The sequence below is a fragment of the Callithrix jacchus genome, chromosome 6 (genome assembly GCF_049354715.1).
Source record: "Callithrix jacchus isolate 240 chromosome 6, calJac240_pri, whole genome shotgun sequence".
Classification (NCBI taxonomy): Eukaryota; Metazoa; Chordata; class Mammalia; order Primates; family Cebidae; genus Callithrix; species Callithrix jacchus.
The window spans coordinates 149,168,181-149,187,904 of record NC_133507.1 but is presented as its reverse complement, the minus strand read 5'-3'; the positions used below and the strand labels follow the sequence as shown (position 1 = coordinate 149,187,904).

The 19,724-nt window shown below is 33.9% G+C and overlaps 1 protein-coding gene across 16 annotated transcripts in view; it reads right to left on the bottom strand.

The window, feature by feature from the left end:
- Nucleotides 1-5,888: 5,888 nt before the first annotated feature.
- Nucleotides 5,889-19,724, bottom strand: part of AGFG1 (ArfGAP with FG repeats 1) — a 73,090-nt gene continuing 59,254 nt past the window's right edge. For 5 of the 16 annotated variants that reach the window (XM_008999626.5, XM_008999630.5, XM_008999635.5 and 2 more), the window contains 4 exons: nucleotides 16,636-16,683; nucleotides 14,561-14,719; nucleotides 13,217-13,308; nucleotides 5,889-12,614 (listed from right to left, as the gene is read on the bottom strand). In XM_008999626.5, coding sequence (XP_008997874.1) covers nucleotides 12,555-12,614; nucleotides 13,217-13,308; nucleotides 14,561-14,719; nucleotides 16,636-16,683 — 359 coding nt within the window. In that variant the 3' untranslated portion in view covers nucleotides 5,889-12,554. The remainder of the gene's footprint in view (nucleotides 12,615-13,216; nucleotides 13,309-14,560; nucleotides 14,720-16,635; nucleotides 16,684-19,724) is intronic. The other 11 variants (XM_008999628.5, XM_008999633.5, XM_008999631.5 and 8 more) reach the window with 3 other exon arrangements.

Genomic DNA, 19,724 nt, shown 5'->3' with positions numbered 1-19,724 from the left:
GGTTAATTCACAAGCATGAAAAGATGACCAACATCACTAGTAAGGCAAGAAACATGAAATACTCGATAACATCTTCCACCTATCAAACTGACAATTAAAAATAACCAGTGTTATCGATATTCCAGAAGAGTAAACATTCTCAAAAACTTGTAGGAACCCAAAGCTGGAAAAACTTTCTGGAGGACTATATGAATTAAAAGAATCATCAACTGTAGGGATTAATTTATGTGCAAACTAGTGTTGGACAAAGATGCTAAAAGAATGGCTCATGACCAGAAACAATGTCAACAATCTAAAGGCTCCATTAGACAGAGGAGGACAAACTGACCTGCACGCCTGATTTTTTATGAAAAGTTTCACTGGGACAAAGCTGAGCTTACATTTTGCTTACAACTGCAGCTGTTTTTGTTCTACAAAAACAGAGACCAGTAGTTGGAACAGAGAACACATCACCTGTGAAGTCTAAAAATATATACTAGCTAGCCACTTAAAAGTTTGCAAACCCGATCTACAGTACTAGGGAAGAAATGTATGCTCTGACCAGACAATCATATAGTGCAGTCACTACACATGCCTTTGTACACTATTTATGATGGAAAAAAGTAATTATTAAACCTTAAAAGCAAATAAGCTACACAAATTGTACACAAGAAAGCAATTATATAGGATGTATATATACACATAAAATAGCTAAGAAAAAAATATACACCAAATATTTTGAAACCAGTGATCTCACGGTAATGAAGTCAAGCATATTTTGGTGGCAGAGGGCTCTCTTTAAAAAAAAAAAAGTTTTCTAAAAATGCAAAACATATGTGCGAAGTGAATGCTTTTAAAATTTCAAAGGTAAACAGGGTATAAGAAAAATAGCTTCAAACACCAAACAGCTTTAAACACCATTTCTTTAGTATCAGGAACCATTGCCCCTTTTCAGCCAGTTTCTGACATCTGTGCCGTACCTTGGCCAGCAGGGTGTACGATTAAGGTATCCTCTTCCTCCTCAACGCTGCCACTCCTCTGAGCCAACTGCTCAAATGTGGACCAGCATCAAGGAGTATTTCAGGTGCTGTCAGGTGCTTTTCTCATCTGCAGCCTCCTTTCCTCTTCCAGTGACTTGATGATGACAGTGAAACCTGTGCTCTTACAATTTTCCTCTTCCACAGTATCTTCCAGAGGAAAAGTCTACTGCCTTTGCACTTATCTTCATTGCATGGCATCACCTAACGACTTTATGTGTGTGAGGCTGATACCAGCACACTTCTCTACTACTTTTTGCACAAATTCCTGACTCCTAGTAATACATGTATAAAACTGAACACACATAAAAAGTAACTTAATTCAAATGTACTTTCACAGAATTTATTTTTTCCAATCTCCGTAAGATTCTCCAGTGATTTTAGTATGACCAATAAAAAGCCATATATAAAAATGATGTAACTAACATAGAAACTAAATTAGTCCTTTCTATCCTTGAATTTCCATACAAACCACCTGGGGATTTTGTTAAAATACAGATTCTGATTTACTACCCTGGGATGGGGCCTAATCAAAATTCTATATAATTAACAAGCTTCGAGGTGACTACGTCCAGGCTGTAGGTCCTCAGACAACATTTTGAGTAGCAAATGACTGTAATCATCTTTAACGCCTCTGGTGCTACACAGAATTCCAATCTAATACTACCTCACACTAATTTTAAACACAACTATTATACCCATTCCATGTTCTTCATGCCAAAGGGATCTGGAAAGGAATTATTTTACAGTAAGTACTCTTACACCGACAGACACCCCATCCTTTAATCAATGCCCTGAGGAGACAACCTGTCCAATATATTTTCAGATACCTGCTTGTCCACCAATACAGCATAACCCCAATATACGGACTTATTTTCTTCTGCTTCCTTCTCATTCTTCCCCCTTAGTCTTACATTCTACTGCTCCTTCATAAATCCAGATTAGGTCAGACTGAGATGTCTTGTACTCTCCCACAGCCCCACTTTCCAGCTCTTGGTATGGACTTACATGTGCATCATATTCCCTTACTAGAAGACCAGCTCCCTCAAGGCACTGTGGTGGAATGGTTGAATTCTCGAGCTGAATTCAAAGCTCAGTTCTGCCACTTACGTTACTTGAACAAGTAAACCATCATTTCTAAGCCCATTTTGTCTGCTAAAATAGAAATCATACCTACATAAAAGATTGTGAAAATTATAGGAAATACTATTTAGAAATCACTTAGCAAAACGGCACCAAATTAACACCTACTAAATGGAAGGTACTAGGACAATGACATACAGCATTTAGTGTGATTGCTTTTACATGAGCAGCTCTCAAACATCACCAAATAAGCCAAAATTGTTGTGCATTTTAAAGTATTATTTCTTAATAGGAAAAAAAAAGATGTCTCTGGCCTGCTAGAATTTGCAAGTTTCTCTAAAGTTTCCATAGTTGAGAAAACTGGAAATCTTATCTGGAAGGCCTGGTATTCCTCTTCGCTCTTATTTGGGAGACCTACCCAAATACGGTCAGCAACTAAAATAGAAAAGCTGAAAGAACCTGTACTGTTCTAAAATCATATTATGATTTATATATTCTAAATTTATTATATTCTTCTGTGATAACTTGATGGAAATTTAGTCTGAATTGATACGGATAACCATAAACATTTTTAATGTTTAAAATCCTTCAAGGATTCCAAAGAATTTTACTTAATTCCTTCTTTAAAACCTTTATAAATCTTAACAATTAATGCAGCAAATAAGGCAATTAATACTTGAATACAGAATGGTTAAGAAACTTGCGGAGCTGGTAGCAACACACACACACACACACACACACACACACACAGAAATATAGATTCAAGAAGCATATCAAATCCCATGCAAAACACAAAAATAAAACACCCACATTCAGACACATCACAGTGAAACTAACACACCAAAAACAAAAATTAAAAAAAAAAAACAGCCATTATTGTGTGTTCTAGATACAGGGTAGGGAAAAGAAATAAGCTTTAAGTCTGAATAACAAACAGTTCAACTGGAGTATCAGAGTAAGTTATCCTTCTCTGATTTAAAAAAAATGAAACTAGAAGAAAACTAACAGTTATCTAGATTTTTCAATGTCTCGATTAGATTAGGTTATTCAGCCTAAAAGTTAAATGGCATCATTAGCAATAGAAAAGTCCCAGTTTGTGCCATCGTTATCCCAAAACAATGAGATATAATGAATAAAAATGTAAATTTAGCTAATCCGATTAATACCTTAACTATTTCTTGAGATGGAGTCTCGCTCTGTCACCCAGGCTGTTAAACTTTTAAGACAATTCATAAATGAGAAAATGCAAGTAGAAAATCATGAAAAAAATCAAACTCACCAATAATTAAAAAAAGAAAAAATAAGGAATCTTCTGAAATTAGCAATCATTAAAAAGAACTGGAGTCAAAATGGCCCATGTGACTTTTTTGGCATTATATAAATTAAAACAATCTCTTTAAATAGTAATTGAGAGAATGTTAATCCTTATAAGCTAACAGTATAATTTACAAGTATTTATTCCAAGACATAATCCAAATGAAAGGTTATAGTGAGGTATTCAATTAACATTAGGAAAAATGACAAATGACCACAAAAACTATACTGCAGTAGAGAAAAGAAGATGCATCATTATTCTTAAGATGTACATTGTTCACTTGGCAATTCCATTTCTAAAAACACATGATTCCAGGTCATGTGTACAACACAGGTAAAATTCCTGATGTTAAAAATTGGAAATAATATAAATATTTGTCATAGAGATTATGTGAACTCCATATAATGAAACTTCATTGGAAGAGAATCTGGGTCTATACTGACACTGAAAGAAAACCATGATATACTGAGGAAAAGATTACAAGATACTAAGTATAATATGCCATTCTGTAAGAAGTCTTTATATTTACCCATAAAACAAAATCCAGATATACTTATGATATACCTGCACAGGATTAAACTTTCATTTTCAAATTCTTTGCATTAAGTATGTCTTTTCACCATCAGAAAAAATAATACATGTATTTTGTTTGGAAGAAAACTGGTATGTAGGAAAAGTTCATCATGAACCCATCCATGCCAGAAGCTGCAAATATTTGTGAGTGAAAAAATCAGACTTTGGCAATAATCTTGAGCAGTAGGATATAAATAACTCTCCCACAAGCTTAGTGTCCCGATAATGGGACACTAGGCATAAATGGGTTAAAAATCAACTGGCTATGGCCACAACAAAATTATTTCACATGGGCAAGGAGGAAATATGGAAGGGAAATAACCCAAAGTTGAATCACTGGGGGCAGGAAGGCTGTAAGTAGTCCTTACAGTTTCCAACAGTGCTTGTGAAACAGGTTTTTTTTTAATATCCATACTCTTATTAGAATTGCCAGAATGAGGAGCTTCAAAGTAGAAATACAATATTGATGGGAAGATAAATTTTAAAATCAGACAGAATTCTACTCCCGCCACTTACTAATCAGCTGTGCAACCTGGCCAAGTGAACACTTGTGTTTTCTTCTGACCAATACTACCTTAAAGGGTTTTTGTTTCCATTAAATGGGATCAACTACATGAGGTAAATGGCACAAGTTGATTAAAAAATTAGGTCAAAGTTGCTGACAGTTGGCAATTTTTATCTACAAAAACGTGTTTTATATGTTCAATCTAACAGCTTTTTAAAAAATTATTATTTTTTTTTTCTTGAGATGGAATCTCCCTCGTCATCCAGGCTGAAGTGCAGTGGTGCAATCTCAGCTCACTGTAACCTCTGCCTCCCTGGTTCAAGCGATTCTCTTGCCTCAGCCTCCCAAGTAGCTGGGACAACAGGCATCCGCCACCACCCATGGCTAATTTTTGTATTTTTAGCAGAGATGAGATTTTACCATGTTGGTCAGGCTGGTCTCAAACTCCTGACCTCAGGTGATCCACCCACCTTAGCCTCCCAAAGTGCTGGGAGTACACGTGTGAGCCACTGAACCCAGCCTAACAGCTATTATTCTGAAATGTTTAATTCCAATTCCTAAAACATTACTGTGTAATTTAAATACACACTCCAAATGGCTGTGGAGAAACTTATTTTGGAGGAGACCTCATTTTTAAGTTGGAAAAGTGGAATTATCTGAATTTCCCACCCCAAAACCAGTTAATGGCAGAAAAGAACACAGGCAATTTGACTCTGGTATAGTAGTTTTCACAGAGTCCCAAATCTTGAGGTCAGCAAAAATCATTAGCATACCACTTAAGAAAAAAATATGAAGAAAAATAAATTGAATAGTTTCTCATTAAAGAGGCTAAAATAAACATTAGTTCTTTCCTTCTTGTCCCCACCCCCGGGTGGTGGAAATACTTGCTGATTCTAAGGAAACAAAATTTTCTTCTGTGTTCTGGTGATTATTAGTGAAAATAATTTAAACAAACAACCAGATGTACAGAATAACCAAGATGGTCCCATAACAAATAATAGTGAGTGACCACTTCAGGGAAATAAGATTAGTGGTGTGACAAACACAGTACAGTATTTACCTTCTAAATTTCAACAGTAGTAAGGCAAATAAAATCCCATTACAACACTTTCTTAAAACCAGCATACATCAAGGTATGTGCAAAAAAAAAAAAAAAATCAGTTTTTGAAGGAAAAAAAATTGCAAATTAAGTAACAGATCCTGTTTTTTAAAATAAGACTTTTTAATTTAAAAAAATGGCACAAGTTTAATTAATGGAATAAAACAGGTTAAGCTGGAAGTAAATGCATGAGCTATTTTACAGGAATGCATAATGTGAGTGACGAAAGAAACAAATATTCTTCCAATTTTGCAGATTATTTGACACCTAATTGAAATGAAAGAGGCTATTCCCAAATGGTACATAAATTCGTAAGTCTTTATTTTGAAAAAAATTCTTCCAACAGTATTTCACAATGAACAAGAACTTAACCAAATTTATCTATCATACTAAAGCATTTCAGAAATGAATATTGAATTCGGCCTGTAAGTTTTCATCCAGTATTTAAAACCACCTCCTGAACTAAAATTGGTCTTCAAAAATCATGGTGTATTAACATTTTCTAAACATGCCCTGCTGCCTAGAAGGTCCTGTTATTCTTTCTTTTGAACTTCTCAGTAAATTTCCTTGTTCCCTAGTTCTAGGATTTAAAGTGCAAAGGTACTTTCTATCAGCTATTAGGACAAGTATTCCTTAAGGAAAATAAACTTTTGCAGGAAACAAATCCTGTGCTTGACTAACAGGAAATACAAGTTAAGAAATTTCTGAGCTCTAAACCATGAGGAATCAGAATCAGAACTTTTGGAGTAATAATTTACATTTTTTTCTAAAGCATAGGAAGCTAATTTTGAAGAAATAACGAAAAAACATGTGGTTGTGCCAAAATAGAGTTTGCCATAGTTAACTGCTATTTTCTCTTCTTAAAAATAAGGTATAGTCTAAGCTAATGTAGATAAGAAAAGGCACGATACCAACAAACTGTAAAACAAAGTATAGCCCCAAGCCATGCACTTTTAGACTCATGAGTAGGGACAATGAAAAAATTAAGGTGCAAAACAGATGTGAGCTTGCACAATCTTTCAATGAACTGACTGCCTTAATAGTTTTAATTTAAAAGCATAGAATTTTTCATGTATCTTCAGTCAATTAGAGATATTTTTTTCTTCTTCTTTAAATTGAAGAATTTCTTAAATAGGGAAGCACAAGATCATACCTACACATCTGGTGAGTCTCAAAATAGAATGATGTCTATTTTATTGAAAGTTTCCAGTCAGGCAGAATCAAGAGTAATCTTCATATATGCATAAGGATATTATCATTGTAACAATATTTTTAGTAGAAAAGTCTATAAACAACTGTTCTCCAAAAGGGACATCCATATAATGGAATCCTGGAGACATTAAAATAATGAGTTAGAGCTGGATGTGGTAATATGAAAAGACAACCAAGTTAAACAAGAACAAAGTCACAAAACTGAACATTTAAAATAAGGAAGAACAGGAAGAGGCATATAGAGAGAGGCATATATAAAATAAATGATAACATTTCTGAAAGACTATACAAGACACAAGAAATTATATACCTCTTGGGTGTGAGAATGAAGTCACAGAGGGAGACATACTTTTTGACTTTATGCCCTTTGTGCATACTGCATAATTTTTAGAAAACATAAGCATATATTATAACATACAAAAAACCTTTAAAGTCTTTAAAAAACCTGATTGCAACCAAAGCATTCTATGAAACATTGACTATATAAGATTAGTTTACAACCCCTTGCTGCCTTTAGTTAATGATCATATGGTCAAAATTAGAAGGCTCCTTGGCGTTTGCTTCCTCTGTCTCTCCACTCAAGATTGAGGGAAGATGCTGAGAATTTAGACTTCGAATTTCATTCTCATTGCTTAAATTGTAACATGCATAACATATCAAGATTTCAGAGAACCGATTTAAAAAATTAAACTATGGGCATTTTCATAACCATTTGAAATATTTTATCCAGCATCACTGTATCTTTTACAAAAGCTCAAATCACAACATTCTCTTTTTATCAGCCTCTACGGCCCTATGTTGGACAAGCACAGATTTCAAAAATATACTGAAATATATGTTGAATTTTTATCCACTAGAATAAAATAATCAGAATGGTATGAATTCTTGGCAACAAGTCTTCACTGGGAAATACGATTGTCAGCCCAAACTTACACAACTGACTTCAAAATCAGACTAAGATGTGGCATAAGAAGAGCCATTTCCTACCTTCACTATCTATTCAGGATTTGCCAACTCAAAGGCCTTGAAAAGCATGTGAATGTTTGAGACTAAGGAAAACAGAGTGGTAAGCTAGTGGCCACCTTAACAGTACATGCCCCATTTTAAAAAGATGAATTCAGAATGCAACATTTTAAAACACTGTGCTGGTCAAACAAAACAGAACTGTACACAGAATTCAGAGTGTAAGCCTTGAATGTACAATCCCCTATAAAAGCACAACAATTGGACTTTTAAAAACCATGGTTCACAACACTTGGCTCTTTGCAGATTAAACACCTCAGTGCCCAGTATATCTCTAAAAGTGAACACGTGTCCAAATGCTTGCTGAATGAATTAACAACATAAAAGATCTTCAAATACTGGATATAATCATCAAATGAACAATAAATGTAATCAATGAGTTGTGGAATTACATGTCCTTACTGTGCTAGAGCTGGTTTGTAAAGGCTTGGGAGAGCCACTGGTCTGCTATCTCTTTAAACCGCATTTAACGACATCAGATTGGCAGGTAAAATCACCATGGAGATAGTATTTATACCACAAATATTAGTAAACACTACAAAACAGGGCCTTTTTTCTTTCGTGAAAGATGGTTGTTAAACATTCAGCAGCACACTAGATTACATTGTGGTTATATATTCGTTTGTTCACAAACAACCACATGAAAAGTTTAATGTCACTAAATTTTAAAATATAAAAAGAAAATTTTAGCTAATGAGGATGAACTCAATACAACAGGTTAATAGAAATTTTAATTATACTACCTTTTTAAAAGTAAATTTTAAAACTGTATAGGGCACATACTGTAACAATAAAGGTGGAATGCTTTACAAAACAGGAGTCTTTGACACTTCAGATGAGTCTTCAATTTAAAACACGCTCCACTAGTTACCGTATTACTTCTAAAGTTAAAAAAAAAAAAAACCCAAGAATAAACTGTATTGACTTCATCAAATTATGAAAAGAATTCAAGTGATTAAATTTTTTTTTTAGGTATACAAGATATAGAATGTAACTTGTTCGGAATTTCAAAATATTAAGGAATGTACTTGTAAAGAAATGTGATAGCATTTTAATCCAAATCTGTTCCCCAGAGCAAAAGCTACCACTAGCGTCACCTCTCTATGCTTTGCTTCTTTCATCCTAAAAGTATGGGTTCACTGCAGGGACTGTAGGAGATGAAATATGAAAATCATTTGGCAAGTGACTGTCTGATACATACCCCATACGTAATATCACTGCTATTATTACCTTGAAGTAGTTAGTGTTAAAACATCTGCAATTTCAGTTTTTCTCACTAGCAAACACAAAAAAACCTCAGGAGGTAGTATGTTAGAACAAGTGAATACTGTTCTAACAAATTTAAAGTATCGTGGTTCTCAAAGGGTCTGGAGACCCTTAAGGTCTACGACCCTTTCTTTGAAGGGCTGTGAAAGGTCAAACTATTTTCATTGTCCTACTAAGACATTATATATCTTTTTCTTTCTCATAATTTCACAAGTGCATAGTGGAATTTTCCAGTGTGTATGCTGTGTAATTTTTTTTTTTAAGTTGGAATGCTCTCACTGCTTTTATTAAGCCAGTTTTTTTAAATGCATAAAATGTAAAACATGTTCCTTGTTCTCATTAGTTTTTGCTTTGGAAAAGTTATTTTTATCAAAAATGTTATTTATGCTAGCAAGTAGTTTATTATTGTTATATTTAAATGAACATGTTTTAGAAATATCTCAGTATTAATTTCAATACAGTAAATTCTGAGAGATATAACGACATCAACAAAAGCTCTTTGGGGATCTTCAATAAGAGTTATGGTCCTGAGACTAAAATGCTCCAGAGATGTTCGTACACTGGTAAAGCAGCAGCCAGGTCACCCTCTTCATGTTGGCAACTGGTGGGAACTGTACGAGAGAGAGAGAGAGAGAGAGAGAGAGAGAGAGAGAGAGAGAGAGAGAGTGTGTGTGTGTGTGTGTGTGTGTGTGTGTGTGTGTAAGGGGCAGGGAATCTCACAGGTAAAGAAATGACATGCTTTTACAAATTAATAAAAGGAATTATTTTTTCACAAAAATAGTAAAATATTCTCTATTTCAAAAAATAAGGAAAAAATGTCTTTAAACTATGTCAAAAGTTTGCCATCCCAAAAAAAGATCCTCCTTCCTGAACAGGGATACCTGCAGATAGATACCTGAACAGGAAAAATGATCGGACTAAACCAGTAAGCCAGGAAATTTGGAGGTTTTCAGCCTTGTTACCCTTCCAGGATTTTTTTTTCCTCCTTTTTAGTATTCAACATAATTTTGATGGTCTATATAAAACTAGAACAAATCTGAATATAAAAGTCTAACAAAAGCTAATTTTCTTTAATAATAAACAGTCAATATCATATGAAAAACTACGTTAATACTTATAATACCTTAAAGCTACCCCCCTCTCTCTCTCTCTTTTTTTAATTCTTTTGAGATAGGATCTCACTTGATCACCCAGGCTAGTGTTCAGTGGAGTGATCACAGCTCACTGCAACCCCCAAATCTTAGGCTCAAGTGATGTCTCACCTCACCTCCAGGGTAGCTAGGACTACACGCTCTGCATCACCATACCCAGCTTGGGTCTCTTCTTAAACTAAACATTTCTATTTTATAAGCACTAATTTAAAGTGAGTAGGAGCTCCCATTTAATTACAAACTTCAATAGTTACCCAGAAAAAGAAAGAGTCTTTAAAATTATTTTGATAACAACTGTTTAATTTACTACTCAGAGGGAAAACCTGGTAGGTTATTTGGGTAATGGCCTATAATTAGGTAGTATATAACTTCGTACACATCATCAACTGGGACCCGATACAATCTAAAACAGAAATTCAAATTTTCCCTCAATGAAAAGGGCTGAGGAAGTCCCCCAAAATGTAGAGACATTTCAAGCCTACATCAACACACACCTGGACCTGTGAAGCATTCATTTAATTCTAAAAGAAGAGGCATACTACTCAGAAAAGGGGCAGTGATTTCCCAGTGATCTTGCTTATTAAAACGGTTCAGATAAACCACACTTTCGGCTAGATGTACACTGGACAGCAATGTTTTAACAAGTCTAAAACACCATGCAGATTTTAAAATACTATGATAACAACTCAGTCATCATTGCAAAAGGCATTCAACATGAATAAAATATTTGAGTAAATTAACGTTTACCTCTTTGAATACCAAAGCTTTTTAAAAAGTTTTAATCAATTCAAGATAAAACTTTTAAAACATGTACTACATATCTGTGTATGCAATTTCACCTTCATTACCTTGATTACCTAGAGGCACAGTAAAGACTGATCATCAGATGATGTAGTATAGTGATGTCCTCTAGGCTGGCTAGTGGTCCTTACACTAATGGCCTTGGACAGTGTATGCTCCTCAGAGTTTTTTTTCCAGTCGCCTTCCTTGCAAGCCATCCCTTCTAAACTGCTAATATGCTATAGTCTGGACAAGCAAATAACGAAGTTTATTAAAATCCCTCATAAAAACAAATGCATAAGCTCTAACACACATTTAAAAAACTATTCCAAGTTTCTGAGTTACATACTAAACTTAGTATCTTTGCCTTTTTAAACAAAGTATCCCATAACTTCAAGGTAACACTGAGTTCCAGTTTCTTTCCCCCAAAAAACAAACATAAACAAATATCCTAGATATAATATCGTTTGCCCAAAGAAAGAAGAGAACTGAGGTGCAATAATGTCACAGTTAATGCATGTCTACTTCCAATACATTCAAAGACAATATTGTTTTTAAAAAATCAATAGTTAAAATAGGCCTTTTGCAGTCTGAGAATTCAAGATACTTAGAAAAATTTGTAAATACACATACATGCAAATTCTTCATATATACAAATTTCACAAAATTAATAAGCTGCAAAGAAATTAGAAGGATTATGGTAAATCTGACAAGCTACATTTAAATGCTTTACCACTGACATATTCCTGAATGTAGCAGTCATAGTAGTTTTAATAACTTTTCTACATGGCCTTTTTATAAAAAGTAACTAAGAAGTCTTTTAAGAATTCAAGATGTTCTCAATTCACTACTCATATTTAAGGCCACTTTGGTAAAGGCATTGCAGCAAGAACACAAAAACAATAGCATATTTTATAATATTTATTTTTTTCACCTGCAAACTGTAGCAAAACATGATCAGCTTTATTATGCAGACAGGTATCCCTCTACATTTTAAAAGATTTTAGGCATGTATAAATAGAAGAGCTCTTTAGAAAGGAAAAATTCAAGAATGAATAAAACCTTCCAATTTTGACTCTGTAACTTTCCAGTAGCAATGGTTAAAATGATTTTAGGTCATTCATTCCAAGATATATGACAGCACCTTAAAAAGTGGCTGATCTTTTCCCCAGTAACATTTCTCACATAACAGTGTGTTAAAGTTACAAATACTGATATGCACAAATAGCTAATTTCTAAGAAAAATATGTACAGTACTGCAGCATAATAATGTGGTATCTGCAATAACTTAATATTAGCCAATTTTAATATACATGATACCGCTACCCTTTTCTGCCAATTCAGGTTAAAAGGTGTTACTGGAGCCCTCGGTTTTGCTCATATCACCTGGTGTTTAATACACAATGCAGGCTTTTTAAAGACTTCTCTTGTGTTTAAAGCTAAGATCAGTGAAACAAGACAACAGTGCAAGAGGTGGAGAGATGTAATGTAACCACATAAAAGTTCGTTCCAGTAAATTGTCTATATAAGGCTATAAGAAAGGATTGGTTGATGAGCTTCCTGTTGGAAATTGTCCTGTTGGTGCACCAGTCTAAAGGAAAACATAAGACAAATAAAGAGATAAAAGTGGTACATGTACAGAATAAAAAAACATTACACTGAATTTAATTTTATTTAATTAGACATTTTGGTTAAGAATTTTTTTAAATTATTGACAATAACATTTATTTGTTATTGGCAATATGCTATATAAAACTATTACGTGTCAGGAACTGTGCTATGCCTTTCATAACCATTAATTTCATAGAGTTGTTGTAACAGATTCTAGGAAGAATATTAGAATGGTCTTAAAAAGCCCTTAGAAAAGACTCAAATGAAACTTCTGACTCTTAAGACCTCTTTTTTATGTTCACCAATTCTTAGGGCCTCTGTAAAGTGTTATTTTGACAAGAAAGCAAGTAAGTTTCATATTATAAAACAGCTGAACTACTGTCAATGCTTTAATTTGCAACTAGTTTTTTTAAAAGGTCAGAAAAGGGTCATACATAATGGCTCCAAGTCAATTTGTACAATTGTATCATGTCACATCAACAGGATACCAAATACCATCTAGGAATATTAACATCCTGCTATTCCTAATTTAAAAATAAGATTTAACAACTTATAATGTACTTAATTTTAAATTTTGCTTACCATAAAAGGATTACTAGATACTCCAGCAGCTGCAACTTGACCGAAAGGGGTTACCACTGGCTTTGTTTGTCCAAATGCTGCAAAACCTGCACCTTGTTAAAACAGAACCACCAATTATAACCTGTATCTTTAAAAGACAATCTGATGCTTATAAAGTCTCATAATAACTTTCAGAGAAATTCCTATCAGAGCAATAAAAATAAAATATCAAAGTTTAGTTGTTAGGCCTCAAGCTCTTTCAGATACCAAAGAAAAACTGATGGTAGCATGTCTTAAAGTAACTCTTTTTTGGAGGCAGGATCTCGCTCTATTGCACGGACCGGAGTCCAGTGGCACGATCATGACTCACTGCAGCCTCAACCTTCAGGGCTCAGGTGATCCTTCCACCTCAGTCTCCCAAGTAGCTGGAACTACAGCCACATGTCACCACACCCAGCTAATTTTTATATTTTTTGTAGAGACAGGATTTCATTATGTTGCCCAGGCTGGTCTTGATCTCTTGGGTTCAAGTAATCCACTTGCCTTGGCCTCCCAAAGTGCTGGGATTTCAGGCATGAGCTACCACACCTGGCCAAGAAAACTTTCATTCAGCTCTTTCATTCCAATTTGTCTCAATAACTAAAATTCATAGGATTTCACTACTAGATGAGCTTGTGACTATTTGGGACAAGCCATGCAGACAACGCAATGATTTCTATGTAAACATCACAATATTTTGTAGAAAATACTTTTCTTATTTATGGCTCTTCCATAGTCCATATTTCAGATTTTTAAATAACCATTTATTTAAAAAAAAAGTAATGTAGTTATGATTCAAGAATCTTCAAATCTATACACTTCAAACTTGAGCAAATGACAGAAATAGGTAAAAATGGTCAAGTGACTCTTCCTATCTCTTCCTAAAATCAAATAACAAACTCTAACTACAGTAGAGTTATCAAATTAGAAAAGTAGTCTCTTTCACACACACAAAGGTACACATTTCTTTGATGAAAGAAAAAAAAACATTTTAGGTCTATGAAGTCTCCTTTAAAAATCAAGAAGCATATTAGAACATGTAAGACAAATTAATCAGAAAAAGGCTCTAGAAACCCTGAGAATGAAGAGATACTCTTTACATAGTCACTGATTTCCCATAAATCATAACCTGCTCCCAAAAGCTTACAAAATCACTTAGCTTTCTGAGGTTCAAATCACCAAAAGCTATTATTTTTGTGTAGTTAAATACTCGGTAGATAATACTATAGCATTAATTAGAAAAGTCTTTCTGCTCAAGCACACAACATTATGATATAAAAAGAATATATAAAATGAACATACAGTTTGCCAAATGTTAGATCTTACCATTGGGCTGTTGAGAAAAAGCTGTCTGTTGAGGGAAAGCTGCTTGGGCCGGGAAGGCAGGCTGCTGGAAGCTGCCACTAAAGCTGGTAGGAAGACTGTAGGGAGCAGGAGTGCCAAATCCCGTGGGCATGCTCATGGATGCAGTGCCAAAGGTTGCCGCTGACAGGAGGAAAGAAGGGCTGTTCAGTTACATACAACAGGACATGTTTAGTTTCTCACAACATTGTAAAAAAAGACATCATTTACCTTGAAAAATACTAGGATGTACATTAAAGGCAGTGTTAATTCCAAAATTCCAACAAAGTTACCAATGAGTTTTAGTGCTATGCTGTTTTAACATAACCTGTAGAAATGTTGTTCTCCTAAAACCCAATGACCAGAATGAAGCTACTAAGGCTGAAATTTGAAATCCCAAGAAAATTTCTCAAATTATAAATTCAAATCTAAACAGTAGTCTTTTTAAAGGCTCATCATCATGCAATTCACACAATTCACATGTATACTAGTGAATGTATACTAGTATACATTTTTGTTTTTAGTTTTCTTTTGCTGTATGTAGTAAAATAACAGCCAAATTTTAATCTACTGAAGTATCTGCCATAACGTAATATGTGTTTCTCGAAAAAAAATTAAAAACCACTGAAAAATAGTTTGTTATTTTTGGAAATGTAATCTGGAAAAAGAGGGTTAGTTAGAGGCAGACCATTCAGAACCTATGCAGCTTTGTAACTACAGCCAGAGAGAAACTCTATTAACAACACTAACACAATTAAAGGACATGGTCCTATTAAATCAATTATATGGATATATATATACACACATGGACTCCCACCTTCTTCTGGAAGGCAAATAAAGACAGCTTTGGAAGACTCAAGGAAGGTTAGGGCAGCTGAGCTATCGAAATTAGTGGGAAATCCACAAAGACTGTATTCTTAGAAAGAATGCAGAATAAATGGCCATAGTGTTCAATGCTACTGTACTCTTCCTTGCCTTGCCATGTCTAGCTGGTATTACTTTGTGGACAAGGTATTACCACATTGGGGGAAATGTGTGTTATCAACTGCTACATATGTGGAATGCTGCGGTAATTTCCCTATTTACTAATCACTTGGGAACTAAAGTGAATTACAAAAACAAATGCAATAACAGAGCAGTATGTTACTTATTACTAGTGAATATTAAAAACAGAACCGCCAACTATATGTTCTAGGAAGGGTCTCAGTAAAGTAAGAGCCAATAATGTTGCTTTAAATATAGACTACTAGTAATGAACTAGTAGATTACATAATGAAATATTCTTAGCATGATGCAATCAAAATAACATGCTAATTCACTAAATTTACTGATTTTAACAAATTTACCAATTAGATCACTGATTTAATGCACAGAAATTAAACACTAAAAATGTTACACAGAATGTCTTTTATCTTTAAAAAGCTGAAAAACAAATTATAGATGTTGCCCAACAGTAATCTCTGTAGTTGTAATGTTTATAACAATGCAATTTTGCTCGGTGAACCTAATTAGAATATCAAGAAAATTACTTTATTATTGATGAGAAAAAAAGGAAAAACAGGCCATTGGGAAGCAAGTGAATTAAAGAATAATAAGCACACTGCAAGGGTAACGGGAGGGCTTCATAACAGACAGCAATGCATTGACATAACTTTGACAAATCACTTTAAGAGAGCACTAAAAAGCAAAACTTGGATACAGTTAAGCAAAACCAAACTCCATGGAATAATGCAGTATAATGATTTGCTATATCAAAAAGGCGACAAAGTATCATGAATTCAAACTCAAGAAAAAGAATCATAACGGCTATTAACATTCTAATGTGACCATGTAGGTAAGCAGTAATGCTTTTCAGCATTTACACATAAATCACTACAAAATATTTTCATGGAATTTTAAATACAATGTAATCTGAAAGCCACACATCCATGCCCACTCCATTTTAAAACACGGAAAAAACTTAATTCCACATGCAGGGATCCAGAACACTAGCAGAAGCTTCCACAAGCAGGTAGACAAATAATGCCACACAAATCTAGATATTAATTGTGGCCACCTACCAAAATGAGCGTGAGGAAACACTTGAGAATGCATTGCTCCAGAAAGGCCTTATGGGAAGCCATAGAGAGACCAATGTCAATTAACTTATGGATAACTATTGTTAAAAGTAAATTTGTTTCATTAAAGAGTTATAAAATTAGAGCATACTGTTGCTAAGGAGGTAGCATAATACGTAACAAAAGCACATTTACAAAATAAGCCTTTTAATTCATGACACTGTAATATTTATACTGTTTGAAATAAAGGGGAGATTAGAATAATACATAACAGATTAAGAAGCAGTGATGAAATCAATTTTTTAAACAAATAAGCATCACCTTTTTAATAGTCATTAAAAAACGCTTTGTAGACATCATAAGCTACATCTAAATATGCTATTCATAGGATTATCTGAAATTATCGAGCATCTACATTTGGGATCGAAACCAAGTCTTGGGAGACAGGGCATGAACAATGCTCGATTGTTTTATTTACAACTCAGCACATTAACTAGAAATACACAAATAATTCAAATGAACTAATTAAGTATTACAAGGAAAAAACTATTAAATATACTAGTTCATAAGAATGGTAAACAGTATTTTCAGGTTAAAATATAAACGCTAAAAAGGAGAGAAAAAAGCAAAACGAATCTTGTATAGATCTTACTCACCTGGCATTTGTGAAGATAGACAGGTTACATATAAATTAATAGAAAGTAAACCTAGATTGTTAAATACTAGAACCTTTTTTTGTTTAACAATCTAAAGATTGTCTCTAAAATATATTTCCATGCATTTAAATTGGAATATTTTTTAAACTGGCATAAGAATGATTAAGAAACTGAATAGTTCTGAGTTGTGGTTCTGTCATTTTCTAGCTGCATAATGTTACTTTATTTTATAAGCTTCTGTTTCCTCATTTGCAAATGGGGTAGAGGGACAGAGATATTAGTATCTACACTTCAAGCTGCCATGAAAAGTAAATGCAACAAGGGATTAAAGTGTTGGGCAGTAAATACTGAATGAATGTAACTTTCTTGCAAACTTAAAAAAGTATCACTATGTTCCAAATACAAAAAAAGGTTAATTGAGGGAGATGGGCCTGTAAAAAAATAAATGTGACCCTTACAGTTATCTCCTTTCTTAAAGCACTTTACAGGTTCAGAGCTGTCCTGCATTAATGGCATTGGTTAAACTGTGTTTATTCCAGCATTTCCCACATGTATTTAGACACAGAACTCTTTCCCTAGAATTTTGCTAACATTACAGTAGACATGTTTCACAAAATACACTGGCAAAAACTGACTTTTAGACAATAGTGACTGTTAGCCAATATTAATCAATGTACCTCAGTCTGCAACAAGATGCCCCCCAAGCTCTGGTCCTGAACTGCTATAAATTTTTTTTAGACTTTATACAACTTTTGGAAATATAATTCACATATGACACACAATTCATTCACTTAAAGTATAGAGTTCAATTTTTTAAAATATATTCTCAGGGTTGTACAACCACACCATCACAATCTAATTTTAGAATATTTTCATCCCCCCTCAAAAGAAATATCATACCTATCAGCTGTCACTCCCCATGCTGCCCCACCACTACTAAAATCCCAGCCCCTGGCAATCATTCATCTACTTTTTCTTTCCGTTTCCGGACATTTCATACAAATGGCACCACAAATATGTGGCCTTCTGTGACTAGTTTCTTTCGCTCAGCAGAACGTTTTCAAGGTTCATCATGTTGTAGCATGTATCAATGCTTCATCACTTTTTATTATCAAATAATTTGTCACTGTATAACTATTCAACATTTGGATTCATCAGTTGATGGAGATTTGGGTTGTTCTACTGTTTAGCGATGATAATAGTAGAACACAAATAGATGAAAAATTTGTGTACAAATTTTTGTGCAGATGTATGTTTTCATTCCTCTTTGGTATACTCCTAATAGTGGCACTGCTAAATTACATGGTAACTCTATGACGACCATTTTGAGGAACTGCCAAAATGTTTTCCAAAGGGTTATACCATTTTATATTCCCACAAGCAATATATGAGGTTTCTAATTTCTCTACCTCCTCACATTGTTCATCGTTTTTTCTTTTACCGACCATCTGTATCCCTTCTTAGAGAAATGTCTATTCAAATATTTTGTTCACTTTTTAATTGGGTTTTTTTTTTATTTAGCTGTAAGAGTTCTTTATATATTCTGAATACAAATCCCTTATCAGATGTATGATTTGCAAATATTTTCTCCATTATCAAGTTTTCTGTCATGTAAATTTTTACAACTTCCCTTTCTTTTTTTAATTACCAAATTGGTAATTTTCACTTTTGGCTCCTTTTTAAAATACCAACTCCCTTTCTTTTTTTAATTACCAAATTGGTAATTTTCACTTTTGGCTCCTTTTTAAAATACCAACTGTAGAGTACTAAATATTAGAGATGTCCAACTATTAAGAGTAAACTGAGAATGAGAGACGACAGGGAGAGTAAATCACCAATGCTATAGACAAAATATGTCCTTCAAAGCTCAAGGTAATTTTCTACTTAGGGTTTTCTCTTCACTTTTCGTCAGCTACCTACCTCCAACCCTTTTTTGTATTAATCCTCACTTTCGGAATATGCTAGGCAAGTGAGGTGAGCCTATTGAATATTTAGGAATAGCACGTAATGTTAATTTGTGAATGTTTCATCAATGTGAAACTAAAATATAAATACGGAGGCAACTGTACTAGAACAAAAACAATGTTGGTTCAGAAGTACTCTGGGTGTTAAAATCAGATCAGCCATTACTGAATTTTGAACCTTTAAGGCAAATTAATTAAATCTTAGCAAATCGACTTCCATCTAGGTAATAAAACAAAGATATGAGGGTTAGATGCCATCCAACAGGCTATGCATTTCTACAAGTTCCTTTCCTTGGGGAAAAACATCTTTGAAACCATTCATTCATCAAACTGCTAGGAAATAATGACCATTCAGTGACAAAGAAGAGACCTAAGGGTTACAAAAATTTACCACTATTTAAAAATTATTTTACCTCTATTAATTAGATTTAAGAGCTCTAGGGGAGAAACAAGAATCCTAAATATCAGAGAA